Genomic DNA, 15,228 nt, shown 5'->3' on the forward strand with positions numbered 1-15,228 from the left:
CACCATGTGCAAAGACACTTCAATTATGTTGAACAGGCCTGCCTTTTACATTTCCCTGGGCCACTACAAGTGGTCCAGGGACAGGTGAGGTTTGGGTGGGCTTTAAATAGGGAAGAAAACAATGCTCAGTCACCCGCCCAGGTAGAGAAGAAAAGGCAGATCTCCACAGGTCAGAGGAGCATGCGATGGGCTCCTGCAATCAGAGCGCAGCACATCCTCTCATGGGAATTATTTCCCAGTAGTGCATTGCCCCAGTAACTGCTGGACCCCAATAAGCCTCCAGTCAGCTGCAGCCATTGCTGGGACAGTCAAAAAAGCCGTGATGATTAAGCAGCTGCACTGCACTCTGATTAAGCAGTATGTTTCAATAAAAATAAAAAAATTTAAAAAATTAAATCAAAATTTAGATTTTCACAAAAAGCCATATTTTAAAATTTTTGAAAATCTCAAAAAGTGTTCATACTATTGTTAAGAAAGAAAAAAAGAACAGAGTGGTGAAATGCTGTCAAAAATGGAACTGACAACTTTGAACATTTGCATTTATAAGATCTTGACGCCAAGCGCCAAATCCGGAAAACCCGCTCGAAACCCTCCTATAACTACACAGTCATCCCTAGCAGACAGTTATACTGTGCCATCTGCAACCAAATTTTCATGTTCGGCTTCGCTAGTCACTTAAGAGCACACGCTAGAAGATGATGTCAGGGAGTCGCCATAGACGGACACGTCGTGGAGGACATCATCATCAATAAATCCGCTAAGGTTTTTTTTTAGAAAATCAAAATTTTTATTTCAACATTTTTTTTTTATTATTATTTTTTTTTATTGAAACTTACTGCTGTGTTTTATATTGAGCAACTCTCTAGCTCAATTAGGTGAGCTGCAAAAGCAATTAAAAAAAATGTTAATAGCAAATTTTTCATTAAAAAAAATGGCAGCTTTAAAGGCATGTAAGCTCAAAACCAGTGTACATATCAGCCTAAGATTTTGAATTTAACTTCACACCCAAGGCATCAATTAATATACCAAATTCCATTGCAATCTGAAATGGTCAGGTTGAAACCCTGTGTTGATTTGGTGTGGAATGACCCACTATGGGCTAGGAGAGGTGGAGGGGTTTGAGGCCCATTAGAGAAAGAGGGCACTGCATATGTTGTAAAGACACCAACAGGAATTTATGTGGGTTTATGTTACCTTATGCATGTAAATCACAGTTCTACTTCTGTGTTTGCTTTCTATGAAATTAAGTTGGGCAGTTCTATGAATAAGTTGTGCATCAGCCGTTCCCTGCTCCCATCCTAACAATGCTTCTATCTGTGCCTGGAAGTGAGGAGAGCAGGGTACAATATTATGTTTGGAATGCATTCTCCTCTCCAACAACTTTGTGTGCTCAGATCTGTAGGCTGACAGCCAAGGATTAATGCCTGAGGCATCTTCCAGCACATGGTGACAATGTTTGATCCATATCCCAAAACATCTGGAATGTCTCCTACATTTCCTCTCCAGATCCCCAATGCAGCTATTTTTAGATATCCAAAATAGAAAGGCCGACCTCCTTCACTTTAGCATCACCCTTGTGATGTCACATGTGGCTTAAATGTCTCTCTTAGGGTCAATACTATGGCAAGGCAAGTATATAGGGCCTCTCATTAAGTAAGTATCGCTGATGCGATCACGGCTGAAATCGCGCACGCAGGTCTGCCGCGAAAGTATGCTAAAGCATGCAATCGCAAAGCGCTCACACGGACAACATGCAGACGCCGACTTCCCCTCTCTCACATCAAACCTCAAGTACCATCGACCCCTCATGCAGAATTACAGCAGCGCTCTAAATTGCTAACCTCGTTGCACGCAGTGAGTACTCAAGTCGTGTATGCAAACACAGAGGCTAATTTATGCACGCCCATGCAACAGCGTTCAAACGGACAGGCACGCCTTTGTGTCTCCAACCACCCCCCCACCACCACCCCCAAACGCATATAGGTCGATTGTAAAAAAGGTCTAATGAAAATAGATCGACAAATAAAAAGATAGACATAAGAAAAAGTAGACACCTTAAATATCCACATGAAAAAGATTGACAGCGCATACATAGACAGTTATAAGGTAGACATGAAAAAGATTGACAGCGCATACTAAGATATATATGAAAAAGACACTTAAAATAATTATTACCAGCTAATAATATGAAATAGTTATAAATGGACAGGCACACTTAATATCCCCCCTGTGTACACCCTGCAATTGTTAGATGTCTGGCCCTAGACGCGTCCCCCGTATTACCCGTGGCGGGGGATTGTCCAGGTCTAGACCAGCCTCAATGCCTGGGTGTAGGCGGGTAGTACAAGTCTCAGCAACCTTCTATCAGTAAGTGTACACCTGCTATGACAGGCACATACTGCATCTGCTGCAGACATTGGGCCTGATTCAGCTTGGTTTGCAGTTGCTAATCGGTCGATTGTTGTGTACTGCGCATGCGTATGCATCACAGTGTGCTTGCGCGAACTGGCCACTGCAAGCGGGATTGCAATCGCAGTGACCACGCAGAGTGATTGGCAGGAAGTGGCGTTTGTGGGTGGTGACGGGGGGGTGGTTGGGCGAACGCAGGCGTGCCATGGCGTTTCAACGCCGTTGCATGGCCGTGCATAAATTATCCACTGCGATACCATACGCAGCATGAGGCCTCATAGCGCGTGCTGAAGTAACAATTCCTGAGTGAGGACTGACCTGCCTTAACTGTGCGTATGGGTCTGAAAGTACTCGATTGTACCAAAGTTTTCGCAGTGTTTCTAACCATTACGGATGTGCATGTAGATGAAGTGGGCGTCCTTATGTAATGCTGTGGCGGCTTTGCAATTGCTATGGATTAGCATACTATCGCACTGACCTTTTTGCGTACACTATGGCCGTCATTCAGACCCACTCGCGAGCGGCTGTCCACTCGCAAGTGGGTCGATGGTCTGCACTGCGCATGCGCACGACGGAGGGAGCTCCGTCGTGCGCAAGACGCGACGGGCGAAGGACTTTCCTTCGCTCGGAGTGTCTCATCAAAGGGGGCGTGCTGTCGATGTTGACTGACAGCACGCCCCCTTTGGTGGGCGTGCCGGGGGCGTGCCTGCCAGACGGAGGCGTTCCCAAGGGAACGCCTACCGTCTGAAGCCGGCCCCACTGACATCACTAGTGATGTCAGTGGGAGTGATTTTGGCTCTGATAGAGCCAAAATCACTCCTGGCCTTGCGGTTGAAAACCTCAACCGCAGGCTGTTGCTCGCAGTTTCGATGGTCGCGATGGTCAAGACCATCGCGACCATCCTGTACGCTCGTATATGCTGTGGGTGGTGACCCACAGCTATACGAGCGTCCAGGAGGACGCTCCATATTAATGGAGGTGGACCCTGATTCAGAGCGAGCGCTCTGGTCAGAGCATCCGGCTCTGAATCAGGGCCTATATTTCAATCCATAGTGAATCAGGCCCATTGTATCTATACTACACACACACACACACACCCTTTGTACACCCCGAAATTGATAGCTGTCTGGCCCTAGATGCGTCCCCCGTACCCCGTATTACCCGCGGCAGGGGGGCGTCCAGGTCGAGACCAGCCAATAACATTACTTGTTTCTAAGAACCATTGCACGTTTATAATTTTGGTCATCGTAGAGTCATCGGTGTGTATGTGTTAGAGGGGAGTTTAACAAACAAAGGTTTCCGTTGGACATACTGACGCCAATGTAATGTTGTTTTAATAAACCATGCAGGACAGTGGTGTGGAATGGGGGGATACGTTGGAATAGACAGCAGAGTTTGCAGACAGCCAGCAGGCACAGAAGTGTCTGTATCTGGACGGTTTTTAATAGCGTGGTGCAGTGTGAACAGCTGGATCAATCTTTGAGCCTTGTGTGTGACTTGGAGTGCGTGTGTGTATTGTGGCTGCTAGGTTGGGACAGACAGCGGGGCCACGGAGGGTCTGTATCTGGCGGTGGTTTGCAGACAACCAGCAGGTGCAGAAGTGTCTGTATCTGGACAGTTTTGTTTTTTTGGGTTTTTTTAATTGTGAGGATCATATTTATTAACGTGGGATACAGAGCTGGCCAGTTATTTCCCCATCATTCTGCACCTCTATAATACAGAGAAACTCGGGAAAGGAACAATAAACGGGGATCACAGTGCTTAAAATAACGTTATACAATAAAAATGTACAAAAGCCCAAGCTATCACGGTGGAATATATAAATAAGTACAGGAGGCAGCAGCCACTCTATCTGCAGTCTCACTCTGGGCCTGATTCAGAGATGAATGCAACTGCTAATCGCACGCAGATTGAGCGATTATTTGCCATTGTGCATACATATGCATCGCAGTGCACGTGCGTGAAGGCAGCAGTGTGTCTACTGTGCGTTCACACGGTGCATGGAGGCCCGTTGCACATTGATTGACAGGAAGTGACCATTTTGGAGTGTGGACAGGGGGTGGGTAACGAAACGCAGGCGTGCCTGGCCGTTTGAACGCCGTTACGTGGGCGTGCATAAATTCGCCATTACAATTGCATATGCAGCTCTGCGTGGTAGAAGAGCTTCCTGGCCTGCTTCAGGTCAGACCTTCCGCAAGGGTAAAATGGCCGCCGATGCACTTCGATGGTACCCATGTTTAAGTAGATATGCGTAGTTGCACGCAGGTGAGAAGGCAGTAGTGGGCGTCTTTATGCTCGGGTGATCTTTGCTAACATTAGCATATTTTTGCAACTGCATTGCGTACAGAGAACAGTTGCGGTCGCATTAGCATCCGTCTCTGAATCAGGCCATCTATGCTTAAAAATGTCCCTGCTGGGAGGGGACCCAGCTCGTGCAGTGGAGATGAGTGGGGGGGCGCTCAGCTGATTGATGGGTCAGACCCAGTGCCAGGGTGAGAATAGAGAGCACCCAACATAGATGGCGCAGCAGGCTGCATGGTGACATGGGAAGGCAGGCTACAAATACGAGCCCGCTCAAAGTCTTCCCGCAGGATGTGAGCATGTTCCTCTCGCTACACATACAGACGTTGGGGAGGTGGAACCGCTCTGTGGTATACATCTCGCCAGGCTTCCAGTGCTTTGGGGTATTGCTCTCCCAGAAAAGCCCCCTGCAACCTCTCAAAGGGGGTGATGGATGGGACAAGTGAAGCCCTGGCAAAAGGGAGCGTCCTACTTCTAAGGTTAGTAGCTCAGGCTCCTCCTTCACTTTCACTTTGGAGGGATGATCTGACATCAGACGAGGCTTGGTGTCCGAGCTGCTTCCTGGCCTTACATAAGGGGAGGGAGTACGAGAGGGGCCATGGTTCTCACTCCCCGGGAGACGTTGCATTGTTGTAAGAGGAGAAATGCGTGGTGCCAAATGTGAATAGAGGAGATTCCGATCCTTCTCCTTCATGTGCGCTCTGTGAAGGTCCTGGGTGGGGATAGAAGGGAAGGATGGCGGGGTCGATGCATCCGGTTCCAAGGGGTCATGTGAACTGGGAAAACCATGACCCATAGGGACTTCCTTATGATTAAACATAGCGGAAGAATTGTAAGAGGGGTTCCCCAGTCCACCAAAAGCTCCATTTGTCAAAGATACCAGAGGAGAGAAGCCGGGCGTCTGTATGAAATGATCAACAGGTCCAGAAGGTGGAAGTAAGGTGGCAGCTGAACTAACGACCTGAAACTGTACGGGGGGTGGGACACAGCACTTTCATTCTCTCCTGATGCCACTGGATCAAATACGCCAGACTAACATGCATTGCACACTAGAGCCTTGTGGGTAATTGGTGGAGGCACAGAGCATCATGAGGCTAGCTCCGAACTTGTGCTCTTAGGCTAAAACGCTCCCTGCAGAGACCCAAAAGAGACGCTCAGAGGTAAAACGGGGTAGTGCACGAATAAGTGGAGAAAAAGGAGGATAAAAAGTACTTGGATTCTGTTGTACAAATTTTCTATTTTACCCGGATATTTCTCAAAATTGGGTGGATAGGGTGTGACGTGCTGGTGTGTGCTGGTGCGTATGCTGATGGCTGTGCTGGTGAAACTGGTACATAGGTCTGACCGCAGCACCAATTTCAGCAGCACCTCCCGGAGCCGGCAGGAACCGAGAACCAATTTCTAGTCCGATGATGTGATGTTCAGATAACAGGGCCGAGGGGTGATGGCCGGGTACTTGCATAAGTGGGGGAGGATTGCCTTGCAAGGTTGGAAAGGTTGATATGATGATGGGAGGGAGTATGCAGGACAGAGGGCAGGGTGTGAGGGTCTGTTTGTACAGGTAGGGGCAGGGATGGGGTTGTAGATCGCTGAGACACTTGTGGGGCTGTCACCAGCTTGGGGACAGTTCTCCTGTTGGAACTGCTAGCTCCAGGATCTACACTTGGCGGAGGGAGTGGCTGGGCAGGTGTAGCCTCTACTTTGGGGGAAGCACTGGGTGGCTCGTGTAGTCTGGGAACAGGTGATGGGCACTGTCGGGGCTGCATAAACTCAACTTCTGGTTCTTTGCTCCTCTCATAACTTCTACCTAAACCCGATATTTGGGAAAGCACCATCAACTTTAGACGGCCCCCAGATAGTGGGGGAGAAGCTGTACTTGTACAAATGGTGAAGGACACAGCAAGGTCATCGCTGGGAATCTGCTCATCACCTCTGCTTTTGGCATCGCACTGACTGGCAGCACGTTTAGGGTCCGAATGGCGCATTCCCTCCTCTACAGGCCCAAGCCTGGCGCAATGTTGCTTCTGGCTCTTCTGTGCCCAGCTGTCTGCCTGGTTCCCACTAGCTCCAGAGTCCTCAGAACTGGCCCCATCACGTCTCTTCCCCGGGGGGTGCTGTCTGTAAGACTCTTCCAGTGGGACAGACTCCATCGAGACATTTCTCTGCATTGCCTCCAGGCTCCCATAACTGCTGATACAGAAGCCATCGAGCAGGTCTTCCTCACATATGGCTGTGCTTTCCTCTCCTCTCTTTAGTCTCTTCTTCTTGCGCTGTGGCTGCGGCCAGATTGACGACTCAGGACTTGAAGAGAAGGAGTTAGTAAGAGAAGGGCCTCTCAACCGATCTCTAAAGGCTTTGGAGCGCCTGCTTGGGAGACGGGGCCTACACGTGGCTCTAGCAGTGTGGGGCAGTGCCTCCATTTTGATCTATGAAGTTTACCCTCCAGGATAAAGCATATATCGTCCAGGTGACCACCAGATTACTAAAGCTTCCTTGACGTAACAGGAGTAAGGATGGAGAGAAGGATCGATTGATTCCAGGTGCTTTAGCCTGTATGTGAAACCACAGAGATACCTAATTGCATGTGGTCAAGAATAAGAAGAAAATCTCTGACATTACCAAAGCCATGAAGACTATATAGGAAAAGAATAAGAAGAAAATCTCTGATTTTACCAAAGCCATGAAGACTATATAGGAAAAAGTACATATTGGAGTGTTCCTGAACACACCACCTGAGAACAAGCCTGATGAGCCTTGTAAACCTGAGATATGTGGAGTGACCCTGAGACGGGTGTTGAAGACAGCACCAACTTCGTAACTTGTAACCTCAAATGGAATGGAGTGGCAAGAGGGCACCAAAGATTGAAAGATGGGATAGAAATGTGTAGCTAAGCAGGCGTCACAGAAAAAATATGGAGCGATGGTCTGGATAATCGGGACACTAAAATCCAACCTGGGATGTAAAATTACTTAGACAAGGGGGTGCAAAGATAGGAAACCCCAGGGGAGATAACCTAATAAATAGCTGAACGGAGGACGAAAAGTAGGGACCAATGATGTCAGTGGGGCCACCCCCAAACGGCAAGCGTTCTGACTGGAATGCCACCGTTTGGCCGGGCACTCCCCCGGCCCGCCCAGCAAACAGGGTGAGCTGTCACTCAACATCCACAGCTCGCCCCGTCTGCTACGAGACCCCTAGCGACAGAGCGCCCGTTACTGGCCGGGTCTCGCGCATGCGCACGACAGAGCCGGCTCCATCGTGCGCATGCTCTGTGGGGACCATCGACCCGGTTGCGAGCGCATCGGCGCTTGCAACCGGGTCTGAATGAGACCCAGAATTTTTCAACTGTCATTTTTGATATTTCATTTCATTTCGATGTATTGACTATTGGAGATTTACATTATCGACCCTTCAGTTGTCAACCTTTAAGTTGTCTATGATGTGTCTGTTGACCCTTTGAATGCCGACCACTTTGTTGTCAATGTTTTATTTGTCAATCTATTTAATATCTATATTTTACCATTTTTGACTTTATATTGTCGATCTTTTGTTTTGTCTGCCTGTCAGCATCTTATTTGTCTGTAATGTGTACAGTATGTCGAACTTTTGTCTATCAATGGTCTGTCAACGTGGTATGTTTCGAACTAATGTTTGTCGACCTAAAGAGGGTCGATGTTTTGTTGTTGTCGACCTATTCTTTATCTTTTGTTAACGTCGATCTATTAGTTGTCGACCATTCGTATTTGTTAACCTATTGTCTGTCTAAGATGTGGGGCCAAATGTAATAGAGTGAGAGTTTAGATTAATGTGAGAGTTTAGCAGAAAAACTCTTACACTAATACATTGATCAAGTTGTATTTTCAATACAGGAAACACCTGGATGAGAGTTTAAATCTTGAGAGTTTTTTGAGTCTGAAAAACATGGAAGTTTGCCTGTTCTGTGACTTTATTACATTGGCTGAGTTTAAAAATGTGAGTTTTCTTTCACATTTTCTAAACCCTCACCCTATTACATTTGGCCCCTGGTGTCTACCTAGACATTGTCTGCATGTTGCCTAGCGATCCGTCATCCGGCTATCTTGCTGACTGAGGGCCTGATTCAGACCCCGACGCTAAGAAGCGTTCACTTGCAGTTGCCGATGGTTCGCATTGTGCGCATGCGTATGCATCGCAATGCGCATGCGTCAGCCAGTCACTGCGATCGGGATTCATGCGCTCGTAGCACAAAGACTGAGCGCTACCTTGAGTTACAGATAGCGTCATTTGTGGGTGGTAACGGGAAGGTGCCTGTGAACGGGGGAGTGGTGGTGTAAACTCAGGCGTGTCTGGCGTCAAAACGGCATTTAAAGGACGTTCATCATTAGCATGGAGGCGTCATTGTACACGTCACCTGGTTGTATTTCAGTCAGCACTGATCGCAGTGCTTACAGCGGGGTAGGGGCTACCTCAAGCGCTGCATGCAGTTCCGATGGCTCTTGATGTTAATGATTAATCATACACTTCCTGGAGATGACGTGTGTTAAGAAAGGAAAGTGGGCGTCTTTATACACCTGCGTTCGCTCACTGCCGTCGCTCTCTAAGACTTAGAGCCGTATTCAATTTGAGCGGACCCGCGATACTTTTCCGCCTTCCGGACTTTTCGCCTATTGCGCACGTGCCCGCGTATCCCCGTATTCAATTTGAAAGTAGGCGAAAACGGGACCCGGCGAAACTTAAACAAGCGGAAAGTCATGTCAGATTTGGGGAAATCAGCCTAACACCCCCCAAAAGATGCTCTGACATGGGGGTTAGCTATGGTTACCCCCGATTTGGCTTGCTGAAGGTATTTGGTGTTTTTAAACAGGCTCAATAGCTGCTAAATAGTTTTTTTGTATAAGTGGTGATGAATAGTATTCATGAGGTTTTTTTGCAAAAAATAACTTATCCCAGTAAATTTGGGGTACTTGAAAATGGGGGCCAGCATATTTTAAAGTTGCTAAAGTTAACTTTAAAAAAACGTGAAAAATCCACCTGCCGCAATCACCTGTAATGAAAAAAACACCAGGGGCATACTTGGGGACCCCCCTGGAGTCTATTTTGCTAGTTTTTAACTTTAATTTTTTTTTTCCGCCCTCAAATTGAAAGACATTTAAAGGGGTGTTCTTAAGTGTTTTTTTTTTTTTTTTTTGACACAGATTACCTTTGGGGGACTTTCTGAAGGCTGCACAGGTGTTCCCGCAAAGTTGCACCCCAAAACCCCAATTCTGCACTTTTTTCCGCCTGCTATTCATAGGCGAAACTCTTTCGCCTATTATATTGCATTGACTTTCCGCCTAGGCGGAAAGTCTTTCAAATTGAATACGGCGATACTTTTCCTCCTGGCGAAATGATGTCATCGGTGAAACTTTTTTGCCAATCTCAGCTTTTCGCTCCAAATTGTATACGGGCCATAGAGGATGTCCTTACGCCACACAGTGCACTCGCAGAATTTGCATGCTCGGCCCCTTTTGGCCTTAAGCAATCGCGACTTAGCTTCCGGGTCTGAATCAGGCCCTGAGGCCCATAGCACAGCAGTAGCTTTTATCTGCAACTCTCTGAGAGGTGAGTGCATTTTACTGCAAGTTAATGGTATGTTGAGCATATATGCTAGTGTAAAGACTTGCAGAGATTTAGGGTCCCTTGGCCAGGGGCTGCAAGCTTAAATGTTTTGATCAAAATATTAACAAAATCCCCATGCTTTATTTGCTAAATGCACAGATTCGTATTATATTATAGTTACTGCTGATAGAAAAAGTATATCTGTTTTGTGTACTTATAGGGCATTAATATTGTCACGCAGCTGGTACCACATACAATATGGGTAAAACCGAGCGTGGGCATATTTGTTTTCTGTTAAGTAGCTTTTATCTGTCCAGTGCAAGTTAGACAATAAAAACCAATAGACAAGATGCAATGCCTTTTAACACATGAATTCTAAAGATATGATATGACTCATGTATTTATAAATGCGATGTGTCTATTTTTCCAGAAATTCACCTGTCCTTAAGAGGAATAGCATGTATTTGTATTTAGGGTTGGTGGTGTGTGCCAGGTGCAACATTTTACATCTTCTAATGTGAGACGCTGGGCACATTTCTAGTGTTCCTAGCTGAGTGTGGATTATGGGGCCCACACATCTGTGATGTATTGTCCTAGGGCCCGATTCAGCAAGGATCGTAGATGCTAAGACGCATGCAATCGGCCTATTGCTGCGTACTGCGCATACATCGCAGTGCTCATGCGTGAACCCGCCGCTGCGATCGGAACTGCGGTTGCAGAGGCTAAGCAGATCCATCGCAGAATGATTGACAGGAAGTGCCGTTTGTGGGTGGTAACCGAGGGGTGGTCGGGCGAACGAAGGAGTGCCAGTGCATTTCAACGCCATTGTATGGCCGTGCATAAATGATCCACTGCGATACCATACGCAGCCTGAGGCCTCATAGCGTGCAATGCAGTTATCAATTCCTGAGTGAGATCTGACCTGCCTCAACTGTGCGTATGGGTCCGATGGTACTCGATTGTACCGATGTCTTGCTAACCATTACGGATGTGCATGTAGGTGAAGTTGTCCTTATGTAGTGCTGCGGAGGCATTGCGATGGCTATGGATTAGCATATTATCGCAGTTGAACTGCGTGCGTACACTATATTGCGATCCGTAGTGCATCAGGCCAATAATTCCTGTTCTGCCAGAGTCAGGGAATCTGGGAAATCCAACATGTTGGAAATCCTCAATACACCGATTCCGTCCATGAATGCAAATAGTTATGTAAAAATGAGACTTCATGTCAATGGATTTAGTTAGCTGCAAGGTTCCGTCGTAATCTCGTAGCTATGCTTCTGCACGAAAACAGTAATTAAATCATCACTACATTTTCCTCGCACCTATATGTACTGCAAACAAAAATGTGCACAAATTATTACCCATTTGTGCGGAAACATAGCCACAAGATTACTACAGAATATTGCGGCTAATTGAATCGGCCCTCAGATATGATAAGCAAGGAGTGGAAAAAAGGTTAAATTCCCTCACTTTGTGGTAGGCTGAGCAGCATTTCCATTCCCACTGAAACGCTTCAGTTTTACATGTTCTCCTTTACATTCATTGGGACACCTTTTCCACCTTCCCAGTGTACTTTTACCAGAAAGCTCATTTCTAGAGGAATTCTAATGTAATAAATTCATTTAAACCATACTTACCTTCTCTCCTGGAATGGCCAGAAGACAAGTTCCCAAATCTCAGGTGGCTCTCCTGGATGCCCGGAAAAGTAGGCAAGTCTCCCGGAGTCCACCAATTATCGCTTGGTACTGCCCACATCCTGAGTAAAGTGTGCGGTCTGGATATTATGAATCATGTTATTGTGGCCCCACCTTTAAATGGTAGGAATGGTGGCATTCTGGCCCCACACCATTTTAAAGTGCCTGGAATTGCGGCCTTGTATAGTGAGAATGGGGCCATGATGTTGCAATCATGGGTCATGCCCCGCGCACCACCCTTTTGGCTGCTCCTCTCCCCCAGGACCAGAGGGGCAGCCAGGATATCAGCAAGTATGATTTAACACACAAAATTGACGAATGTCAAGCTTGGGTATCGGGACAGTGGAGATGTGGATGCAACATTAGGGTATTCAATGTTTCCCTGGTGCATGTCTATCAGTGACCACATATAGAAATGTACAACAAAGACCATCAAATATAAATCATTTTGGTCATCTACATTTGAGTAAAATGGTTCTATTGTCACCCACTTGCATGTTATCTTTTAACATATTTATTACATTGAGTTGTCATATAGGGCCTGATTCAGAGGTGGACGGAATTAAAACATCAAGTGCATGTTTTAATACTGTGCATTCAGTACCTCTCCTAATCTTGCCTCTTCCTCCTTCAAAATATCTCTAGGAGTAGGCCCTTTCTCAACCTGCAGGCAACAAAGAGCGTCATCTACTCGCTGGTCTCTCTCTAGATTCGACCACTGTAACCTATCGGACCTCCCCAACTTCCATCTCTCTCCACTCCAATCTGTCCACAATGCTGCTGCACAGCTCATCTTTCTCTCCAAATGAACTGATTTGCCCGTGCTGCTCCCCACCACTGGAACTCTCTCCCTGTCAGACTCGCCACCTTTCTTCTAAACTTCAAGCAGGCTCTCAGATCCAACTTCTTCACTAAAGCTTTCCTGCTCTCATCCTCAACCATTGCTCTATGTTCTTCACTCAATGTCTTCCCCCTCTGTGTCACCCCTGTCTATCTGCCCCTCCTTTATAGATTGTAATTTCTACCAACAGGGTCCTGTTCCATCTTGTGCTTCTGCTTCCCTGATTTATACTATCATCTTTTCCCCATTACCAACAGTGGTACCAAACCTTTGGGATTAGCCAGCGCGTCTTTAGTTGGTATTTTGAATTCTTATGCTGTAATGTTTTTATAACTTGTGTCCTATGTTCTACAATGTCTCTGAAAGTCTTTTGCACATTTTTGTTGTTATATGTGCAGTGTTTTCTGTTGATATAATTGCGGACCCATAGTGGCGCCATATAAATAACAGTATTCATTATTATTAACAGCTGCGGCTCCTACCTTTTCCTGGCGGGGGCTGCCCATGCAGCTGCCCGGCTCGCTCTGTCCTTTTCTCTCTTTGGCTCCTGCCAGTGGCAGTCCATCTTGCAGGGGCTGTGATCGAGGCATGCGCAAAAACACTGGCTTCTAGGTCCCATAGACGCCGGTTATGGCTCACGGTAAGGCAGGAGAGTATCTCCCTATTGGAAGTGCTTTCTCTACTAATAGCAGTCCAGACTAGCAATCCCAGGGGAAAAAAACACTTCCCCTGGGACTGCCTGTCTATTATTAGATAGTGCTTCTAATAGGAAGAGAGTGACCAATAATAACAGATAGATGCTGTTGGAAGCCCCACCAACATCCTACTGTTTTCTTTTAAACCACTTGTGGATGACCAGTGAATCAGCTTGATGTGACACCATCAGGGATATCACATTTCACTATGATAAATTAATTTAGATGTTGGGTCTGTGTAAGATCAGGTAATAACTTTTATAACATTTTTGAACTGTAGGCTCATGAAATCAATCATATGATCTCCTGCCAACCCACTGCCCGCGAAGCCATTGAACTTGAAATGTTCTTGCCCCCACGAATGCATACAGAAAACACTCGGGACCCCTTGCGCCGAATTCAGGTGAGCTCATAGTTGCTAAGTATTCAGCAAAATGTATATTTTTGACTATTGACAGATCCAATCGCTGTGCTTTCTGTAATCTGTCTTCTTGATAACCTTGGGTTGTATCTGATTAAATTGCTACTGCAGAGATTAACTGTGTATACAGCAGATGAAGTCTGTATATTAGGAGTAGAGGAGGTTTATGTATATGAGAGGTCTGTGTATGAGACTGGGACTGAAAATGTTCAAGGGCCTATTGTGAGAAGGGGAGGGGGTGTGACCAGTGCTGTGTGGGTGTGGCTAGTTCTATGTGGGTGTGTACACCCCTACACTATCAGCCCCAATGTCTCCCTAAACAGTTACAAGTAGAAAAATTGCATAATTTTGAGAAGAAAATAGAAATACAATTTTAATAGTTATGATTTATGGACAACCGGCCGGACGGCTGTCCATCATTATACTGGGCCTCTTTTTATGTGGGGCTGTAGCCTCATCCGCCACATTGTTAATCTGGCCCTGGATTGGTGTATTGGGAAGCGTGGATAGGTCAGTGTATTAGAGCAGGTGGGAGCTGAGCAGGAGCGTATTCAGAGAGGAGGGGCCCATATTCACTCACTGTTTGGGGTCCCCTCCTCTCTCTCGGGCGGCCGCAGAACAGTGACAGGTTCAGTAGAGTCCGGGCACAGTCTGTGCCCGGAGTCTACTGCACATGCGCAGGACACCGGGAAGGTGGCGCAGCAGCCATTTTCCCGGTGATTTAGCTACTGCACATGTGCAGAACGCCTGCTAAATGGCCTCAGCGGCCATTTTCCTGGTGTTTTGTGTAGCGCCTCTCCAGCCAAAGTGGGACTTCAGAGAGGTAAGTATTAGAAAGTATAGGTGCAGGGTGTGCGGTATGGGCCCCCGGGGCCCGTGTGCTCTGCACACCCTGCACCTATTATAGTTAGAGTTCAGAGCTCTGTGTGTTAGAAGGTGGGGAGTGCTATGTGTATTAAAAGCAGGTGAAGGCTCTGTATACTAGGAGCAGATGAGAAGTCTGTATTGGTAGGAGAAGGCGACAGTAAATGTCTTAGAGCAGTGGATAGGTGTATATGGGTCTGATTCAGAGATGTACGCTATGCCGTTATTTTCGCAGTTGAGCGATTATCAGTAAACTGCACATGCGTCTATGTCTCACTATGCATGTGTCAAGGTACATTACCGTAGTCACTCGCAGCAACTATTTACTCACAATGTGATTGACAGCCAGGGAGCATTTGTGGGAGGTAATGGGGAGTGGTGGCAAAAAATGCAGACATGTCGTGACTGTTTTCGTGGGCATG

The 15,228-nt window shown here is 46.7% G+C and overlaps 1 protein-coding gene and 1 pseudogene across 13 annotated transcripts in view; one reads left to right on the forward strand and one right to left on the reverse strand.

Moving 5' to 3' along the window:
• The window catches only part of LKAAEAR1 (LKAAEAR motif containing 1), a 95,434-nt gene that overhangs the window by 22,973 nt on the left and 57,233 nt on the right, over positions 1-15,228 (forward strand). For 12 of the 13 annotated variants that reach the window (XM_088467008.1, XM_088467002.1, XM_088467004.1 and 9 more), the window contains exon 3: positions 13,802-13,924. The exons of the other annotated variant lie outside the window; for it this stretch is intronic. In XM_088467008.1, coding sequence (XP_088323134.1) covers positions 13,802-13,924 — 123 coding nt within the window. The remainder of the gene's footprint in view (positions 1-13,801; positions 13,925-15,228) is intronic. 13 annotated transcript variants of the gene reach the window in all.
• Positions 846-7,130, reverse strand: LOC148534222 (autism susceptibility gene 2 protein homolog; annotated as a pseudogene).

Source organism: Taudactylus pleione, unplaced genomic scaffold, assembly GCF_031769625.1.
Source record: "Taudactylus pleione unplaced genomic scaffold, aTauple2 ptg000069l, whole genome shotgun sequence".
Lineage (NCBI taxonomy): Eukaryota > Metazoa > Chordata > Amphibia > Anura > Myobatrachidae > Taudactylus > Taudactylus pleione.